This window comes from Pseudonaja textilis, chromosome 6 (genome assembly GCF_049901715.1).
Source record: "Pseudonaja textilis isolate UNSWEBS1 chromosome 6, rPseTex1.2, whole genome shotgun sequence".
NCBI lineage: Eukaryota > Metazoa > Chordata > Lepidosauria > Squamata > Elapidae > Pseudonaja > Pseudonaja textilis.
Window position 1 is genome coordinate 6,268,958 of NC_141995.1, and position 20,398 is coordinate 6,289,355.

Consider the following 20,398-nt stretch of genomic DNA (forward strand, 5'->3'; position numbering starts at 1 on the left):
ACAGCACTGTTTCCTCCGAGAGGGAAATGTGGATGATCAGAAAGGCGGGATATAAATCTTGGGAACAAATCAAGCCAGCCAGTCTCACCTCCTTCCAAGGACATAGACCAATTCTGCAACCGCTTTATTAGCAACCATAAACGGAAAAGTCTCGGTTATGGTGGTCAGCCAGGCCAAGCCACAAAGTTCCTCTTGGGAAGGCCCAAACAAAGAAGCCACCGGCTATGATCGGTGTTGACTTTTCTAAATCCAAATGCAAAGCAACCGGCCAAATGCTGCTCAGCATCTTGTGTCTAGTCCCACAATCTCCCTGTATTCTGAAAAAAAAAAATTGGAAGGAAAAGCACCGTGCAACAGGGGAGACGCTGCCCTTCCGTTTTCCAATGGTCCATCTCTTCCGAGAACGTCGTGCCCAGAGACACCACCTGTCTACACATTCCGGAAAGGCACCTACAACACCCCAAGGTTTCTTCATCCTGAATCAAACAATCGGCACAACGTCACAGCTCAGAACTGGCCAGGGATGGGTGTCTGGGGTCATTTCCCAGGCTACCTGGTGATGCAGCCAAGGAGTGACAAGGGATCTCCTACCTGAGAAACCGCTCTTGACCGCCACTGCCACCCTAAGCTCAGGTGCACAGCTAGCACCGAGGCTGCCTTCAGACCTGGACCGTGGCTAAAGGAAGGTGCCCTGATGAGGGAAGCGGACACCTCTGGGAAGCTGACCGCATTTTGCATTCGAATGGTCAGATAACTTCCTCTGGCCTCAATTCATCGGGCAGTGTCGCTGCAGGAGAACCGAGGAACGCTCTCGGGGTGGCTGACGGAGTAGCCGGGGCAAGAGAGACACAGCTGGAAAGCTTGGGAATGTCGGGTCTTCTTCCAGCTGCTTTGCACAAGAGAAGGAAGAGGAAGCTGCTCCCAAGTCCCCACAGCTCCAAGCACATTGTCACGCCATTCCTCTGACGGCCTCTGGAGGTGGGTGGAGAAAGGGATCCGAAGAAAATGGCCAAAAAAAAAAAAAAAAGGCCCCCACTGAGTGTGCAGGGGACACCCAGGCCACAACGGGCTGGCAGCCTGGGCTCTCGGGGACCATCCACAGCCCTCTCAGTTTCAGTGGAGACCAAGAAGGGGCAAAGAGCCGAGAATGGGAAGGGTGACCCAGGTGCCCAGCTGACTGCCAAGAAAGCCAGAGGCAAATCCCAACTACAGAGGCTTTTCCGGCAGAGAATATTGGCCCACCTCCCTCCTCTGGACGCACAAAGCGAGGCGAGGGGCAAACAAAACATAGTACCTTTCTCCTTGTTTTCTCTCTCTCCCCCCTCCCTCTCTCTCCCTCCCTCCCTCTCTCTCTCTCCCCCTCACCCACCCAACTGCTGGCATTCCCCCCCTGCCCGGAGAGCCACCCAGCACCCAGCAAAGAGCTCAGGGTCACCTGGTCCTGGGCACCTTGTTGTCACTCACCTGGCCATAGGAGTGCCGCTTGACCTGGGCCATACTGATGCTTTATTCCTGCCAATTTTGCTCCGGAAAAAGGCAGCCTCAGCTCATAGCCGGGACAATCTGGCAGGATCCTGCTCTTAGGTCAGAGAGGAAGCGACCATCCCTGGGCGCCGGGTGGAGACCCTGGGGAGGCCCGAGGCGAAAGAGGCCTTTTTGTGGGAGAGGTCCCTGAGCCTCACACACACACACACACACAATCCTGCCCAGCTGATGGAGACTCACTCTGCGCTAGTGCTGCTCCAGACTCTTGTCACAGGAGCTGCCAGTCCACTGGGTCCTAATGCTAGATTGTTCTGCCCCGAGACCCACAAAAGCAACGCCGGGAGGCTTGGTGAGGCAGGGCAGGGACCCAGAGAGCCCCCAGCTCTGGGACTGACCCAAAGAGCAGCACAGGGCAGGAACTGGCAGCCTCAGCTCAGATGCAGGAGGCTCCATTCACCCCAGGAAGCTTCCAGAGAACCACATGATGACAAAAGCATCATGCCCAGGTCTGTGGCTTTCAGCTCCACTCTTCACAGGAACAGCACCCATACCCGGAGGGAGGGAGGGAAGGAGGGACGGAGAACAGCCTCCCTTTCAACTGGTAAGGCATTCATCTCCCACCCTTAATTGCTCTCTCCTGGGTCCTCGTGGAGACGGGCTCCTCCCAGTAGATCAAACGGGAATGTCCAAATGGAAAACACTCAGGCCCCACAGAGGCTGCCCTGTTCTGAAGGCCTGCAGGGCCGGACCGGCTGGGGTCCAAAGATCCCACCAGGACTCCTGCCAAAGTATCCCTCTCCCTGCAGCCATGGAGCCACTGGATGGACCCATGGAGGATGATCCCTGGGCCCTCTGGAAAAAACCCCTGGCAGGGCTGGAATCCTCCCCCTCCCCAATTGGGCAGGGCTCCCTCAAAGGACACCCAGGGAGGCCAACAGTGAACAGATCCCACCCCCAGGCCTCACTTCGGCTTACCGAGATGACTCTCTCCAGCATGAAGTGGGATACTCTGAGATCAACAAGATCACCCTGTCTCTCTTATAACACAATGAATGCACAATTCTGACTACTCATGACTCCATCCAAAACCAGGTTGAATTCAGATTAAAAATGCAGGCATAATTGAACATCCCTTTCTCAAGCACTGTGTACAAAAGGGAGCATTTACGACCCGCTGGATGTACCAAGCAACGGGGCCCCCTCTGCAAGCGACAGGGCCATTTTGTCACCTAAGGACCCCCCGGCCATTGGCTGGGGTCCTCCTGGCCAACCTCCAGATGGGCAGGGGTCAGCAGACACACACACACACACACACACGGCCAGGGCTCGACCAGCCAAAAGGTGTTCCGTTTCTTTGGAACGGAACCTCAGCGTGGGCCCCCATGGGAAGAAACATTCGTGGCAGCAAAAGGCTATGTGATTTTTACCCTCCAGGCGCTTCAGAAATCCTTCAGAGCCTCGGGGGGGCTACAATAAGCCCCCGATGCGCCACACAAAGCGGGTGACTGCAAACGCCAGGAAGGGAGGCCACCAGGAAAGCTTCCCTGGCAGCCTCTGCGGCCCTGCCGCAAAACTCCGTACGCTAACCGGCGGGAGCCTGCCATGGTCTTCCTTGCCCTGCTCCGCCCCACAAGCTTTTACAACACTGAGCAGAACAGTGTCTTTACAGAAAAAAAAGGAGGCAGAAGCTGATAACAGCAAAAAGGCAACATTTGGCAAAGCTTAGCAGAATCAATAGGGCTGAACAGAGAAAAACGGCAGGATTTGGACCTAGCGAATACAACCATTCTGGCAAAGAAACTAAGCCTTGCCCAGGAAACTCGGCCACCTCCAGCTATCCGCATCTATGCCGAGGAGAGAGAGAGAGAGTGACTGGCTCCTCCTTTGGCCCAGTTCTGCGAAAAGAGATCCAAGTAGAGCCAGGTTCTCTGGACGGTGCAAACGGGCCTGGAGTCTCTGGGGGAGGCCCTCCTTGCAGGGGTCTGGAGGGGCCACGGCTGCAGAAGACGTGGCACCCAAGAGTCAAGGCCTACGGCCACCGCATTAGTGCCCCTCCGCTGCAACCGCAACTGCAGATGTTAGTCGGCCAACATTCTGGCCAAGCTTCAACGACGCAATTCTGGGTCATGTTCACCTTATCAAAAAGGGTCCGGATAGAATCTGCCTACGCCTGTATTTGGTGACATCACAGCCCTGGGTGGCCTCCAAGGAATTAGGAGGCCCAGCTGTGGCCCTTCCCCACATCCGTAGTAGGCAAACACGGGAATAATTGGGTGCCGCTAGAAAGGTGCATTTCCAGGAGAGATGGGAGACATACAAATCTAATAAATAAAATAATAAGGAGCCCTGAACCTCTCCAGCGTTCTGTACGTAAGATATGGAACAGAATACAAAAAGGAGCATGAAATTGAGTTTTGTGTCTGTGTAAAGAAGTTCAACCCGGGACCATTCTATTTTCAAAAAAGATGTTTTACTTGTACTTTGTATGTGTGAAAACCCAAATAAAACTTTATTAAAAAAAAAAGAACTCCTCTGTGACAAATGAATTAGCTTCCATTTCACTTAGGGTTTTTTTTGTTTTTTGGGGAGAAATTTTATTTTCAGAATTCTGACCTTGCAGGGTGGGGGGGTGGGATTTAATAGACCAAGTGTACCCAGAACTGAATAACTTTGCACCATGGTACCCAAGAAGCCATCACATCTCGCAGGAAACCTTCAGGGCAAAAATCTTTCTGGATTCAGTTTTAAACCTTCCTCTCTGAACAGCCAGCTACTCCAAGGGACCATCTGATTGCATTCTTTCCCTTTCTCTTAGCACAACGACATTATCCATCTAAGGTGATCCAAAACAGGATGATGAAGAAACCACCACACAAATAATTTAATCGAACCAGGGTATCAATAAACCAAATACAGAAAATATTTAAGAGAAAGCATTTGGTGGTTGTTGTGCAGAAAAGAAAAAGAAATCTCTGGGGAGAGGCTGGCAGCTGACTGGACAGAATTCTTCCTCTATTCTTGGACTTGGCTAGATCCAGCCCACCACCAGAGCCACCAGGGAGCAGAGGACACAGGCTGAAGCCCCAAACCCCTTGAGTGCATCTTAAGAGAGGGAGACCCCCCAGGGGAATGGTAGACTATCTTTCCCCAGGCATCTCTCAGGTCTGTAACCTCCAAGATACTTTGGCTCCCAGAGTAAGAAGGAATGCCAGACTGAAGACAGCTCTGCTAAGCGAAAGCAACGGGCGTGGAGGGATGAAGAGCCAGCGAGTAGACCGGCCCTTCGGAACCTCTCTGAACAAGGAGACACCAACCCATGTGTGTGGGTTGAGATCACCCATTACTGTCTACTGACAACTGCTCCTTGTGAAGAGATTGCAAGATGATGAGTCTCCAGCAGGTTTAGAGCTCTAAAGAAGAAACAGCCATCTTGCTCAATCCACGGATGGCACCTTCAAGGGTTCATATATATTTCCTTTTATAATCACTTCCAGAAAGAATTGCTTTTCAGCCATTAGGAGCCTTTGGATCGATAAGTTGGGTAAGCTTCCTTCAGTTCCGACTGAAAGCAAGTTTTAACTACAAGTTTAAGTACTTAAGGGGGGGAAAAAAACAGAGTAAACACCAAAAGGGTGATTAAAACTTTTGATTTTAGACTAAGGGCTCAAATAAATTTGAAATATTGGCAGTGCGGATAGTTCTTGGGCCCCTTAAGGTGGCCTAGTTACACTGCTGTTCTGCCAAGCTGCACTGGTTGCAGGTTTGCTTCCAGGTGCAATTCAAGGTGTGGGCTACCACCTTTAAGTCCCTGTGCTGGCAGAGGGTGCATGCATGCTGCAGACTCCGTCATCGAGGCATTTCAGTTGGCAGGGTGCAGGAGAAGGGTTTCTTTTCTGCCATAGTTCCTGCCCTTTGGAACATCATACCCACCAGCCACCCACTGGGAGTACCTGAGGCTCTTACGGAAGGTCAGCAGGATGGGCGCAGCTCTCACCTCAGAGGTACAGTGTTCTAAAGGGGAGATCTGCGCCCACCCAACTGGCCTTCCGTAAGGGCCTGAAGACCTGGTTCTACCAACGGGGGTGCCCCATTCTGGAGGTGGCTGTTGGACTAAGAAGGGCCTCCATCCTCTCCACGTTCATGTTGCGTTCCCCTCCTCCACATCTTTTAACTGTACTTGCTTTATGGTTATTTATTGTTTTATCATTTTAACGTCTACCATTTTTAATGCTTGTAGGCCCCCCAGAGTTAGGAGTGGCATATAAAGAAAGACATACATAAAAGAGTTTGAAATTATAAAGAATCCTTCTTGTGGGAAAATGTTTTTGTTATGAATTAAAAAGAATGAGGTTTTTAAAAATGGACACTAGAGGGAGCCAGAGGGAAGTAAACACATACATTTCACTTACAAGTGAAGTAAAATCTTCTAACATTGGATATATCAAAGGACGTTTTTTGAACAACAATGGGCTCAGGAGTTAATTTTCATAGCGTCATCTGCACAGAGATTGTTTCTAAAAGATGTTCTGGAAGAAAAACAAGTTTTACCTAACAAGACCGAGTTGAAAATTGGATTTACAAATGACAGTCTACAAGAACGAGATGGAAAAAGATATTACACAGAGACTGTTTCTGGAAGCGCTTTGTGCGTCCTCAGCTGACCGCTCGGGAGGGATGCTGACCTGGGAGGGTGTGGGGGCCACATCTAGTCATTCAACCCTCCCCTTAAAGGGTGTTCTCGTTCACAACTTTCTCAAAATTGGGGCTCAAAAGTGGTTATATATTAATCCCTTCAATTACTGCTGAGGAAAAAAAAAGATTTGTCATCCAAGGTATTACTAACAATCCCCCCAAGGGCCTGTCCGCTGCCCCTCCAGTACCCCCAAACTCCAGGCCCACCTAGTGGCCGGTTTAACTTCCAGCCAAAGGGAAACTGGAGCCCACCAGGCGTTAGGACCCTGAAGGCGTTAAGGGTGGGCATCTGCGCATTGGCAAATGCCACCATTTCAGGGCTTCGGCAGCAGGTGAGAGAGGTGAGGAGGGAGGAGAGCAGGGGGACTGCAGCAGCACAAAGGGGGCCCTGGTGCAGCGGGGGGGGGCTGGGCGTCATCCTTCAGCTGTTTTTTTCTGCCTTGTTTTTTTTTCAGCAACAGCTGGAGCAACTGGGAGGGGCAAGCCGAGACAGCTGAGGATGTGCTTTGCTGAAGGGTAACCATAGCAACGCCCAGAGCGCCCGAGGAGGATGCTGGCTGGTACCCAGGTGAGCTGCTTTTGGTGCAGGGTGGTCCCATCCGGCTCAGTCCGTCAGCCCAGCTCCTTCCCTTGGGGTGGGGGTGGGTGGGGGGGGCCGTGGCTTCCTCGTTTTTTCCTTCATTTCACCTTCCCTAGAGGCAGCCCGGGAAACCCCCAAACTTGCTCCCGAGGGTCTGGTCCCCTGCCTTCTTCCAGCCCTGCTGCCGTCACCTGCCTTTCTCCCACTCCCTGATACGTAACAGAAGAGTAAGGCAGCTGGATTGAAAGCACCCAAAGGAAAGAGCCTCTCCGTTCCATCCAGCTGCCTCGGACCAGGCACCCTACCTCCACCATTCCCAGACCCTGAGCCACTGTGGCTACTTGAGAGGCTGGAAGCCACCAAGCCTACCTGTGAGGTGGGGTGGGGCGGAGATTGGGGAAGGCTGCTGGCAGTCACAAGGCCTGGGCCAATTCAGGAGCCGTTACTCCACAGTCCAGCTGTTAGAGGAGTTTTCTGGATAAGAGTGACTCTCCTTTTGACTGGATATGCCCCACCCACAAAAAAGCGGCAGCAGGGCATCCGAAGATGCTTTTTCCCTGCTTCTTCCAACTATAAAGGGCCCCATCCGCTCTCCTGGCTGGCCCCCCTCAGGGAGATCTCCCTCTGAAAGCCATGGGCTGGAAGAGGTGCCAGAGCCCTCTCCCCTTCCCTTGGCCTAAATATACCGCCCATCAATGCCCACAGCACAATTCAGGACTGGACCTGTAGGAACCCACAGCCACGGGAGGCTTCTTCAGCCAACCATGACTAAACAAGTCATGCCTTAAGATGACCAGAGCTGAGGGAGATGCTATGGTAACACTGTCTTCAAATCCCACTTGACATTTAACTGTTTTTTATTTATATCCAAGAGAGATTGTTCTAGGTGGAACATGGGGGTTTCTTGTGTATTAAAAATCAGGATGCCTCCATTGTAATCACCAACCAGAATGGGGGGGGGGGTAGGGGGGATGATGGCATGGAAGCGCATTTGTCTTTCCCAAGGAATCAGTACAGTAGCTGCCGGGAAGGAAAATGGCTACTTCTCCATTAGGTTAGTGTTTGCTTCTCCTGTGTTTGACCTGCATTTTTAATTAGCGCTTGAAAGAGAAGCTGTTTAAACAAACCAGTTCTCCCTATTTACTTTCGTGAGCTGCCAGGTAACAAACTTTCCGCTCTAACTCCAATTGGATAATGACTTCCCTCTTTTGTCTTGTTTATTTGCCTCCTTTATTAATTTTACAAATAACTCAAGGCAGCGAACAAATCCAATGCACCTCCCTCCTCCTAGTTTCCTCACAACCCAACTCCATGAGATGGTGGTTGGAGGGGAGAGAGAGACTGGCCCAAAATCATTTAGGTGGCTTCCATAGCTAAGGCAGAACTTGAACTCCCAGTCTACTTTCTAACCTGGTGCCTTAACCACTAGACCAGGGATCACCACACTTTTGGACCTCAGGGACCACTACATTCATAATCTTAAATCCCCCGGAACACAAAATACGATCTGCCTAATGTCCAGCTGGGTGGGTGTGGGTCATGTGACTAGTGGGCGTGGCCAACTTGATGTCATTCACTTCGAGGAGTGCCTCGCTGGCCTCTACTCGCCCCTCCCCTCCCAGCCATTCCTCGGCTTGCCTGCCTGGGCTCCTTTAGGGCCCCAACAGGAAGCAGTTGTTGGCACTAAGCAGCCACCCCAGGAAAGCAGCTGGCTCAGTTCAAATTGGATCTGACCAAGGAGGAGGCTCAGCAGAAGCACCTCACTGAGGACTACGAGCATAGGCATTCCAAGCAGAGGGAAGATTTGTGGTAGTGCAAGGACAGGTACTGACACCTGGGAGGCTCAGACGGCTGAGATGGCCAGCCAGTTCCAGGCCACGATGCAGTCCCACTGGAACGAAGCCCCCCGGCTCTTCGCCACCAGCGGCCCTTCCCTCCAGCCTTCGCCCAAAGCCCCGTACCAGGAGGCTGAAGCAGACCCCAGGTCGGAATTTCTACCCCCCTCTGACCCACACAAAAAGACCCCGAAGGGGGAAATACTCTGCAGCAACACAAACGTTCATTGCACGCATCCAGCCCCTGATTTAGTGCAATGTAAAAATGCAAATAGTTTTTCTGTGGACCACCAATTTTTGTCATGGACTACCAGTGATCCACAGACCACCAGTTGATGACCGCTGCACTAGACCAGGGGTGTCAAACTCGATTTCATTGAGGGCCGCATCAGGGTTGTGTTTGACCTGGGAGGGCGTGGCCAGAACGGGCGTGGCCAGCTCGACACCACTCCTGGAGGGGGCACCTGTGGTGGCCAAGTGCTAAGGACTTCCCTTAGACCCTCCCTCACTCTCATTATAATCTCCTTTCTTTTCTTCTTTCTCCTTCCCTTTCTTCCTTCCTCTTTCCTTATTTTTCCTTCTTCGCTCTCTTCCCATCTTTTTCTCTGTCTTTCCTCTTCCCCTTCCTCCTTTCCTGTCCCTTCTTGCATGCTCAAAACGTTTCTCCTTTTGTTTTGCTTTTAGTGTGCTTTGCTAGCGCTCTGCCAGTGAAAACGGAGCTCGGGGGTGGGGGAGGGGACGCTCCATTTTCACTGGCGGAGGCACCGTCGGTCGGTCCTTTGCTGTTTCCAGGCCAGATCTAAGCACTCCATGGGCCTTGAGTTTGACACCACTGCACTAGACCAAACTAGCTCTTAGCAGTTGCCAAGTGCCTGCTGGACCCTTCCTCAGCATTAACGTGTAACCTTCCTTGCTGAGGAACTCCAGGAGTGGAAGGAGAGATACTGCAGGGCAGAGGTCTCCAAACTTGGCCACTTTAAGACTGGTGGACTTCAACTCCCAGAATCCTCCAGCCAGCATAACATAGCCGGCTGGAGAATTCTGGGAGTTGAAGTCCATCAGTCTTAAAGTGGCCAAGTTTGGGGACCCTTGGACCAAAGGGTGACATGAGAGCATTCTTCGAATATTTGAGGGGCTGCGACAGAGACGAGGAGGTAGACCTTTTGACACCAGGAGCTCAGCCTTGGAATTTTTTTTGGCTATCTTAAGTTGCCAAGGATATTTTTCAGCTCCCCAGTTTACAGCTAACAGCCTGTTCCAGGGTCTGTGGAAATAATCATTTGCACTGTTAACCAAGAGTTTTCTAGCCACAAGATCCAGGACTTTATGTCTTGGGCCAGTGGGCTCCTCTCTCTAGATCAGGGGTCCCCAAACTTGGCCACTTGAAGATTGGTGGACTTCCAACACATATGCTGGCTGGAGAATTCTGGGAGTTGAAGTCCACCAGTCTTGAAGTGGCTAAGTTTGGGGGCTCCTGCTGTAAGGTTATAAAACTTCCCCAGCGAAAGTAACCCCTCCGCGAGTCAAATTCTGGAGACCATTCCCAGCACTCAGGCTCACTATGGCAGATTGGGGAAAGACCCCAATAAGAAATGAACAGGGAAAATGTGAAATAACCACGACTCGGTTATTTTGTTCCTAGCGCCCTCTTTAACATCCTTCTGTTTTACCTGCTTCCCAGCAGCTCTGACTTAAAACTGGACAATCCATTTCATCAGATGCCGGAACAATCGCAGCCTCTCATGCTCCCCCCCACACCCTTCAAGGCAGTTAAAGCTGCATATAAATATTGATGCCGATTAAGGGGAACTGAATGCTCCTCTTTGTCGGGGCCCATCTGGGTTCCAGACTGGGGACTGGCGGGTCAAAAGGGCAAGAGACAAGTAGGGGTTCCCGAAAAGGCCAAAGCCCTGGGGACCCCCCCACTTAAAGGAAAGAGTTGAGGAACTACAGGGGAGGCAGCTGAGGGGTCCCCACATCGCGGGAGAGATGGGAGGGAGAAAGCCCCCAAGTCCCCCCCCCACCTCGGGCTGAACCCGGGTAGAGGGAGGAGGGGGGCTTCTCCGGGGTCCCCCTCCAACGCCGAGCACCTGAGGTGGGTGGAGGAGCTTTGCTTCCCAGAAGCTCAAGGCGCCTCCACGTCTCTCCCTTGGCTTCCACACACACCCCGCTCCACGACAGCCTTGCAAGGTAGGCCGCCCCAGGGAGCGAGAGCAAGGGGCGCCGCCGAGAGAGGAGAAGCCCCCACCCTCCCCGCCCCCTCACGGCTCCTCTCTCCACGCAGGAGCCGCTCCCGCAGCAGCCGGACGGATCCCGCCGCCAGGACTCCGCGCCCAGCCCGCCCCATCAGCAACCGGGACCGGCGGCGGCGGCGGCCGCTCTCTAGCCCAACCCCGGCGCCGGGAAGGGAGACGCCGGGCCTGCCGGGCTCCGGGAAAGAAGGGCAGCCGCCGCAGAGCAGCAGCCGGGCGCTCCTCCCGCCGCCGCTTCCCGGGACGGAGCCCCCGAGGGTTCAGGCGGCGACGCGGCTCCTTTGGGCCGCGCGCCCCCGCTCCGGGTCTCGACCGCCTCCCTCCGCCCAGAGGCCGCGCAAGGGTCGGGTCCCTGAGTTCGGCCAAGCCCTCCGGCCGCGCAGCCTTGCAAGGTAGGCCGCCCGGGGCCTCTCTCGCCTACCCGCCGCCGGCGTTTCTTCCTCCTGCTCCTCCCGCGGGATCCGCCGCCTCAGCAAAGCCCCCGGGCAGCGGCTGCCCTTCCGCCGCCGGCCCCAGAATCCGTACCGGGGCTGCGGCCTCCGCTCTTCAGGCACCGCGGGCAGCCCGGCCGAGGACCCCTCGAGGGCGCAGGGGAGGGCGGGAGCAGCGGCACTTCCGGCGGGCGCCCCCTGGCGGCCAGAAGCGCGCCAGTGCAGCGGGCGTTCCCGAGGGGGCGGGGGGAGGAGGAGGAGAAGGCGGAAGCGGAGATCGCGGCTCCGTCTCGCCGATCGCTCACACCCTCTGGCTGCAGAGATGCCGAAGAGGAAAGCCGCGCGGCCGCTGCGGGCGCTCTGCCTGGAGAACGTGGCCGCCAACATGCAGCTGCTCTGGGCCAAGGACTACGCCGAGCGCTCCCCGGACGAGCAGCGATTCCGATACCTGCTGGGACCCTTCAACGACCTGGGTGAGGCGCCTGGGGGAGAGGGGAGAGGAGAGGGGCTCCGGGGAGAGGGGGACTCGGAGGAGGAGGGGGGATCGGGAGGAGAGGGGCGCGTAGGGGAGGGGCTTGGAGGGGAGAGGGGCTTGGAGGGGGGGATCGGAGGAGAGGGGATCGGAGGGGAGGGAGGTTCCGGGGGAGAGGGGGACTCGGAGGAGAGAGGGGATCGGAGGGGAGGAGGTTCCGGGGAGAGGGGACTCGGAGGAGGAGAGGGATCGGGAGGGAGAGGGGCTCGGAGGGGAGATCCGGAGGGGAGAGGGGATCGGAGGGGGAGAGTGGGGAGAGGGGACTCGGAGGAGGAGAGGGGCTTGGAGGGGAGAGGCTCGGAGGGGAGAGGGGATCAGGAGGGAGAGGGGCTTGGAGGGGAGAGGCTCGGAGGGGAGAGGGATCTGGAGGGAGAGGGGTTGGGGGGAGGGGGCTTAGAGGGGAGAGGGGCTCTGAGGGGAGGGGCTCGGAAGGGGCTTAGAGGAGGGGCTCGGGAGGAGAGGGAGGCTCGGAGGGAGAGAGGGGATCGGGAGGAGAGGGTCTCGTGGGTGGAGGGGAGCTCAGAGAGGGAGAAGGGGGCTCCAGGGGGGGGAAGGCAGACTCCGGGGGACTGGGGTCAGATGGGGAGAGGGGCCCGGGAGGCAGAAGGGGGCTACAGGGGAGAGAGGGGTTCCTGGGGAGAGAGGGGCTGGGGAGTCTGGGGTGCTGCCCTGGACCGCTGGGCAAAGTGGGGGGCCCTCGAGCCCCTCCGCTGGCCGGGCGTCGCCCTGGGAGGTCTACCTCCCGCCTTAAGAATTCCTTGGGCCGGGCGGGGGAGCGGCTCTCTTGGGCCCCGCCTGGGCTGACCCTCCCCCCCCTCTTCTAGCCGGCTGCCTGGTCCGGGAGCTGATCGACTTCATGGGGATCAAGCGGCGTGTGACGCGGCCGGTTCTTCACTTGTTGCTGGTGCCGCAGCTGACGGAGCTGGATCTGGGCAGATGCTCCCAGCTGGTCACCAAGGACGTGGCTCAGATGATCTCCAGCCGCTGCAAGGTGGACGGTGGGGCTGTGGGTGGGGTGGGGGCTCCCTGGGCCGGCATCGCCCGGTTTTTCAAGCAGCTCTGCAGCCATCGGGCTTCCCTCTTTGGCCTGCCCTATTGGACAAGCACGTCTCTTTGCTGGGTCCTACCTCCTTTCTAGTTCTGGTACCTCTTGGACCGAATAAATGAATTGGGTAAAATGGCAGTCTTCTGTGAAACATTCAGTTCTTATTTCCAGCTGCACTAGGAACTCTGAATGCCTAATAATTGTCATCATTGAGCCAAATCAAGCAAAGAGAATTCAAGATAAAAGGAGGGTTTGTTTTTTTAAACCAGTTTTATTGATTTTCAAAGACAATACACAAACAAACAAAACATAAAAACATAGAACATCTTCTCTGAAAGCTGCTTGATCCCGGGTTACAACTCTTCGTACAGACACAAATTCAAATTCATATTCATTTTATATACCACTCCATATCTTATTACCACTTTCAATTTTCTATATAACTTCTCACCTCTTTTAACTTTCTTAATTTTATTTTATTTATCTCATCTCAATTCAAATCATAATACTTATTATTCTTTGTTCTATTTCCAGCTATCCATTTATCTTTTCTCTTTAAACAAAATTTCTCCTGTACTCTGATTGGAGTATGACGCCTTTAACTCTTTCCCCTAAATTTATAACACTTAATATAATACATGACTTCCATTGGGATTCTGTTTGGTACATTCTAAAATTACCCACTATATTTTTTAAAAAAGGAAAAAATTATAAATGTATAATATAATTAAAACAACAATCCATACCAATTCAATTCTATCATTAATATTCATTTAAATCTTAACATTTTACACATTACTTTTCAGATAAGTATCATACTTCTGTGGGAACACTTATAAACTTTCCATAGTTAATTCCTCCCTACTTCACTTATATTTTATAAAACATTAAGTAATTAAAATGTTCCCGTTCCTTGCTAATTCACTTTTCTCATTTATTTCATTCCATTTATTTTATTCACAATTTTATTCTCTAAAATTACACAAGGTTTTTTTATAAAGGAAAAAGGAAATTATAGGTATATGATGTAATTAAAACAGCTATTAATGCCAATACAGATATAATCATTAATATTAATATTCATTTATATCTTAAATACTTTACACGTTACTTTTCAATTAAATATCATACTTTTATGGGAACACTTATACTTTCCATAATTATTTCCCCCCCACATCACATATTTTAAATCATTATTTCATTAAAATGTTCCCATTTCTCCTACTTCAATTCTCTCATTTATTTCATTACCTTCTTTTTCCTCACAAAAATTTCACTAAATTACACTAAATATTTTATCCCATTTTTGATTACATGTTTCCAATTTTCTAACACTATTTCTAAATACAAATATAAGAATACAATCTAGTGTACCTTTACAGAATCCCTTTTTCAATTAAATTTACCCATCGTCTCTAAAATTTTTTTGTTTCTTTACATCCTGCTCCCCACCGTTGAGGCTTCTCATCCCTTCCATTCTCCCTTGCTTATTCTTCTCCTTGCCCTTTTTACCCCCTTGTCTCTCCACCTCCCTTTTCTTCTTCTGCTTTCCCCCTTTCTGTTGTTTTCTAACATTGTATCCATTTTTCACCTTATTTTTCTCTTTTTGGGTTGTTTTTTCAAGTCTTAAAGTCCCCTTTTTCTTTTCCTCTTTCTCCTTTCCTTCCCCAAATAGAATCACTTGTTCATCAAAGATGGCTTCTTCTTTATCCCAATCACCCTGTTGCACAGTCAGCTTTTCATAAGTACAAACCGCCATTTCTAAAAATTGAAAAAGAGCGCCAAGAGAATCTTTCCCTTCTTGTTCTTCTTTTTTGTATTTTTGGTATTCAGTTTTCAATTCATCCAGAAGTGATGCGATTGTAGAGAGAAAAGGTTTTTCCAAAACAACCACCCAAGTGCTTTTAATCAAAGGTAATTCCCAAAAAAATTCCAAAATCACCAAACAATCCAAATATGCTGTTTCTTTTAGTACTTTCTTCTTTCTTCCCTTTCTCTTTCTGGGGATACTGTTTAGTCACAAAGTTCCAGTTAAAATGTATCTTTTAGAAGTCTTGTTAATATTTAATAGCTCTTTGAAGTTCTAGCCAATCTCCTCCTTACTTTCAAATTCTGCTCCAATTTTTTTCCTCTCCCTTCCCACTTACAGCAAAGGTTTTTTTTTTTTTTTGAATATTCAGAAATCCTGATCCCTTTAGCATTTGATTACCTCCAATGCGGGTTTTCCGATTTCTCTTGTGGTTCTGTTCGCTGTCACGTTAGGAAGGAGCGTGAAAAGAAAGAAAAACTTTCCCTTTTAAATTTCCATTCGCCGCTTGTAAATCTCTGGAAACGATGTATCTTTGGCAACTTTTAAAATCCAGGATACTTTCGCTGTTACTTTTCCCCTGTCAGTAAAAAACACTTTTACTTCTTCACAACTCCTCCTGCACTTTCTTTTTCCGGCTGAGCACTTCTATGTGGCGGACATTTCCGACCGCCGCTCAGCTGCCTTCGGAAAAGGGGGTTTTGCTGGCTAGGGAAGAGAGGTGCGATATCTCTCGACCCTGCCAGGTCCCCCCTATCTTCTCCACCTTCTTTGGAGGTGGCTGACCCTGAAGCCGGGTGGCTCAGGGCACTCGGGCAGAGAACACAGGCAGAAACCGTGCACAGTCGCAGATCCCTGCCTGCCCTGAAGCGCTGCAGAACGGCACTCAGGGTTTATTTTTTGATATATATGCTTTATATCCCAACATCGACCCTGGCCACTCTTGGCACCGTACGGAGGATTAAAATGTGAAAATACCAACATACAACCTCCCGGCATCTAAGATTATAACCTGATCGGGGAGGGAACGGAGAAAGGGGGAGCCCTGAGCCAGCCAACTCTCACCTTGAGATCCAAGCAGGATGGGGCCAGGAGCTCTGAGATCTGCCCCTGCCTCTGTCACTCAAGGGGCTTCAAGGTTATTTCTGGGAAAGAGAAGCAGTTTTTCAGATGCGGCCACATTGTGGTTGCGATCTAATTCCCTTGTGGCCAGATAGGATCCCAAGGCCACTGCACCATGAAAAGTTCTGCCCTGCCGTAACCTAGTTCAGGCTGCGGCCTCTGAAAACACCGATGGAAAAGGCCTCAGGGAAAGGCTTCATGGAAGGCAAAATAGGCTTATGGTTTATATAAGGCAAAGGTGGGGAACTGTGGCCCCTTTAGGACTTAGGAGTTGACTGGCTCAGGAATTCTGGGACTTAGAAGTCCACAAATTCCAAAAGGGCCATCATTCCCCGTCCCTGACTTAAGGTTTTACATACTTATCTTTCAAAACAGATTTTCCAGAGCTGCCTACAGCTAGTATAAAAAAAAAAACATTTTAAAGCAGCCTCTTAACAAGTTAAATTTAAAACATTAAAAAGGTTAGTGACATAATTTTGAAACCTTTAATTTTAAAGTTATTTAAAATGTTAAAATCTGTTAAGGGCACCCAAATTAAAATCAGGGAACAGGTACAGCAGTAAAAGTTAAGAATCAAGTGTCCCAGGAGAATTAAGATGTCTGCCTGAAAGTCGAGACAGGCGGGGAGGCCAAGTGGGGCTGCTCCACACGATGAGCCCAGGGTGTGCACACCGAGAGCCGCATTTCCTTGCTGACCTGCCCACTTTTCGTTTTTCCTCCCTGGGACAGAACCTGTCCCTGCTGTATCTCCAGCGCTGCAGCCGGATCCCCAGCAACGCTCTGGTCGACCTGATACAAAGCTTGCCTTCCCTCAAGAAGCTGGACCTGTCGGACACCCAGTGCAACACTCAGGTCTTGTCGGCCGTGGGCTCCACCTGCCGCCACCTCTGCGAGCTGAACATCTCCGACTGCAAACGGCTGTCTGCAGACTCCCTTTTCCACCTGGTTTACGACGTCACGGCCGGCTCCTTCTCTTGCCAGGGCCTGCAGGTGCTTTCAGTTGACGGTTTGGAGCCCAGTGGCAAAAGCCGGGACCTGGTCTGGGCCCTGGTCTTTGTTCTGCTGGCCCTTCCCAGCCTCCGGTTCTTAGAAAACGAGTTTGTTTCTGAGGCTCTGCAGGAAATCCTCGGGCAGCAGTTCGCGGCGGCCCAGATCGACCCCCGCTTTCCCTCCCTGGAGGAGCTAGCCCGGCGCAGGATGGCCATGCGTGCAGACCAGGCCGGCTCCAGGCTCACGTTGCCCCTCAAGGAGCTCCTGGAGGTGGAGGAAACTTTCTTGCCCACGGTTTGTGCCGTGTGCCCACACTTAACCAAAGCCATCGTCCTCCTGGATGACGGCTCTGCCTTGAGCCCCGCCTTCTACACCTGGCACACCCTCACCGACCTGACCTTGGACTGCAGCAGGCCCCGGAATCTGGCAGAGCTTCTGCCGGTGGCGGCCATCCTCGGCGCCCAGATGCAGTCCCTCTCCGTCGACGGCTTCTACATCAGGGATGAGTTGTCTTTCCACATGGTGCTCAATCACTGCCCAAACCTCCATAAATTCAGTGCCAGCATCTTCCTGTCCCTGAGGGGCCAGGGAAGCCCCACCCTGGAGCAGGATGCTGTTTTGACCCCCCCCAGGTTCTCCCACCTTGTCGAGTTTACCTTGAACCTTTGCCATTTGCACACTTCCGCACCTTCCCAGCCTATTCCAAGGTTGAGAGCAAACCTCCTGTCCGTCCTCCAGAACTCCCCCTGCCTGAAGAGTCTGGAGCTGTGCTACCTGCCTTTCTGCCTGGACGAGGTGTTCGAGAAAGTGCTGGAGCCCCGGGGCGCCGCCCTGGTGCACCTCCGTTATCTCTCTCTGCTGCAGTGCCAGATCTCCATCAGCACCATCCACCTGCTCCTGGCCGCCGACAACCAGCTGAATTCCCTCCACTTGGACAAATGCCCAGACATCTACCGGGGCGACTATGACGAGCTTCTCCGGAAAGTCAGCCGGGAAGGCCTCGACCTGCACATCCAGTGGGAGTGAAGGCCCAGGTAGTCCGGTTTCGTTTATACTGAGGCCAAAGTATTGGAGCCCCTCTTAATAAAGTTTGTATTCTCTCCCACAGTCTGCCTGGCTTCTGTCGACACCTGGGCCCAGACGGGGCGGTGGGGCCTCTGTGGGTGCAACTCGGGAGGCGGTCAGAGGGGGGTGGGAGTTGCTGTTTCACATCCTCCCTCCTAGAAACCAGTCAAGGGCCAGGCATTTCCAGTCCAGCCTCTCACCTGGGTAGGCAGGTGCTCCACAGTCAAATGACGAAGCAGTTCTCACACATTGGCAGAGCTCTCTGCAGGGTGCGGGTTTCACTGACGGAGCAGAGAGCAAATGGGGAGCGTTCCCAGTTGCCACAGGTGGGTGGGCCGAGGGATACAGAACAACCTGAGGGTGATGGAGGTGTTCCTCCCAAGGCTGGCTTAAACTGGAAATAGGGAACCAACAACTTGACACCAGATCGATTGGGGAACAGTTCCGAAGCTATTACGCAAAGGACCGGGAGAGGTCAGGTTACAAGCCCTCTTTGTCATCACTTCCAGGTTATTGGTTACTTCATAATTACAACTAGGAGCATTTAAAAGGGCGTTTATGTTTTTGCCCATCTCATCCAGAGGCTACTCTCAATGATAAGGCTAACTTGCTGATTGGTTTAATTTCTTGTGCGTATTGAAAATTAAGAGGTGGTGCAATCCAGCATTTACAGAAAAGCCGTAGAACCTACAAGCCACCTAACTTATTTTATTCTGGCAATATGTGGGGAAACCTTGATTCCAGCCCTCCCCCCCCGCCCACATGCCCTGGGTGGGTGTGGGGGGCAGCCTGTGTTCCTGCGATGTGGGGATGGATTCCGGGCACCTGGTGGATTTTTTTCCTGAATGATAATGCAGGATAATGTTGCAGATAATGTTAAATTAATTCTTTTTTTTTTAAGTCAAGGTTTTATTTTACTGTATAAAATACAAAGAAGACAAGAAAAAATGGGAAATTAAGGGAAGGAAAGGGAGAGCGTGTTGAATTAACTGTCTTAAATTTAGAAGACTTGTTTATTAAAACTTATAAGTATTGAGCCTTAGATTCAATCTCCCCCCGCCCGCCCATTTTTTCCGACACAAGAACAAGATGGATGACTGGCAGACAACGTCCAACTTTACAACTGTGTGTTATGAAGGACCTCAGCCTGTCCGTTCCTCGGAATTGGAAAGGAGAGTGAGAGGGCACCAGGAAAAACTGACTTCCAGCTGAGAAGGGGGTTTCCAGGCAGAAAAACCCTGCCTAGAAACGGAGTTGGTCGCCCAGGCACGCGCCCCTTCCTTGCTCGCTCTCTCAGGAAGTGGGGGGGGCTCTTCCCCCACCTGGGGGGGTCTCCAAAAGATGGACCGGAGTCTTTGCCACTCGGTCGGATCCCTGCCCTTGTGGGTTTTTAAAAATAAGAATAGGCTTGTCTGCCCTTGAAGATTACCTGCCAAGCTATCCTCTTGGTCACCTCTGGAGCTGGAAGAGGCTGCTGTTGCATGCAGTTGCACTTGGCAGCTGTGGCATTTTCAAAGTCCGTGGACCACGGTATAAGAGGCTGGGGGACAGAAGGGGGGCAGAAGAGAACCCACCAGGCTTATTATGCCCATTTACTTCATCCATTCTGACCCTAATAACCTATTTACACCACTGCAGGAGCTTTGGTTTTCACTCTTGGCATTTCACTGCAGTTGCTGGCTAACTTAGACATTTGCCTCCTGGGCCCCCAAAAACATTAAAAGAAGTGACACCAGAAGAATTATAATCAGTGAAGGATTTATCAACAAAGGAGTTTTAAGATTTCTCTGGAACCTCCAGCCGTAAGCCAAAGTAACCCTGAAAGAAGGGTTGCCTTTCATGGGGAGAATCCCACAGGCCATCTTTTGAAATGCTGTCCGTGGCCTGGAAAAGATTTATCCGAAGGAAATTAGAGCTGCTCTGCCAGTGGACTCAGGGCGGACTTCAACTCCCAGAGTTCCCTGGCCATCCCCCCGAGACTATTAACGGCATTCAGGCCAAAGAGGCCTTGTGCTCTGCTTAGGAAAAAGCTACCTGTCCCTTGGAGAGGGGGAACTTTTCCAAGGAAAGCTTTGGGGTTGCTGCTAAGGCCCTATCTTTTTTTTTTTTTTTTAAGAAGCTCTGATCTCCATTTTGCTTTGCTTTAAAAAGGGACATTAGAGCCGTGACGATCACGGAGCTGCGTCCATCAAGAGCCTCCATTCTCTGCCCTGTTCTTTGGCTTTGGGTATCTATCCAAAGGCCACAAAGTCCATGTGTCCCAGCCTTGGGTCTCTTTTCCGGTGCTTCATCCCCACCACGATGAGGCAAAAGGGAGTCCACCCTTGACAGGACTTTGAGCCGCCTTTGAGTGACCGCTGGGACTTCATGGATGAGTGACCCACCTGGGGAGTGGGGTCTCTGCAGGCAGAGAATGGCCCTCAGCCTGGTCCCTGCAAGGCTGAGCTCCCCCCCATCCCCAAGCAGGTGGGGCTATTTATGGGGCATGTTGAGGGCATCCAGTCACCCAGAATGACTGGTTCAAACCGGGCTCACGAGGGAAATAAAAATGATCTTCACCGG

General features: G+C 51.8%; 2 protein-coding genes across 2 annotated transcripts in view; one reads left to right on the top strand and one right to left on the bottom strand.

Moving 5' to 3' along the window:
• Positions 1 to 1,512, bottom strand: part of DCTN1 (dynactin subunit 1) — a 43,659-nt gene extending 42,147 nt beyond the window's left edge. The window contains 1 exon segment of the mRNA XM_087935741.1: positions 1,465 to 1,512. Coding sequence (XP_087791867.1) covers positions 1,465 to 1,497 — 33 coding nt within the window. The 5' untranslated portion in view covers positions 1,498 to 1,512.
• Positions 1,513 to 10,881: 9,369 nt separating this feature from the next.
• Positions 10,882 to 17,876, top strand: LOC113453492 (uncharacterized). Its single transcript, XM_087935742.1, has 4 exons — positions 10,882 to 11,236; positions 11,596 to 11,748; positions 12,632 to 12,798; positions 16,511 to 17,876. The coding sequence occupies exons 2-4, from the start codon at positions 11,598 to 11,600 to the stop codon at positions 17,795 to 17,797; spliced, it is 1,605 nt and encodes a 534-aa protein (XP_087791868.1). The 5' UTR covers positions 10,882 to 11,236; positions 11,596 to 11,597; the 3' UTR covers positions 17,798 to 17,876.
• Positions 17,877 to 20,398: the final 2,522 nt, after the last annotated feature.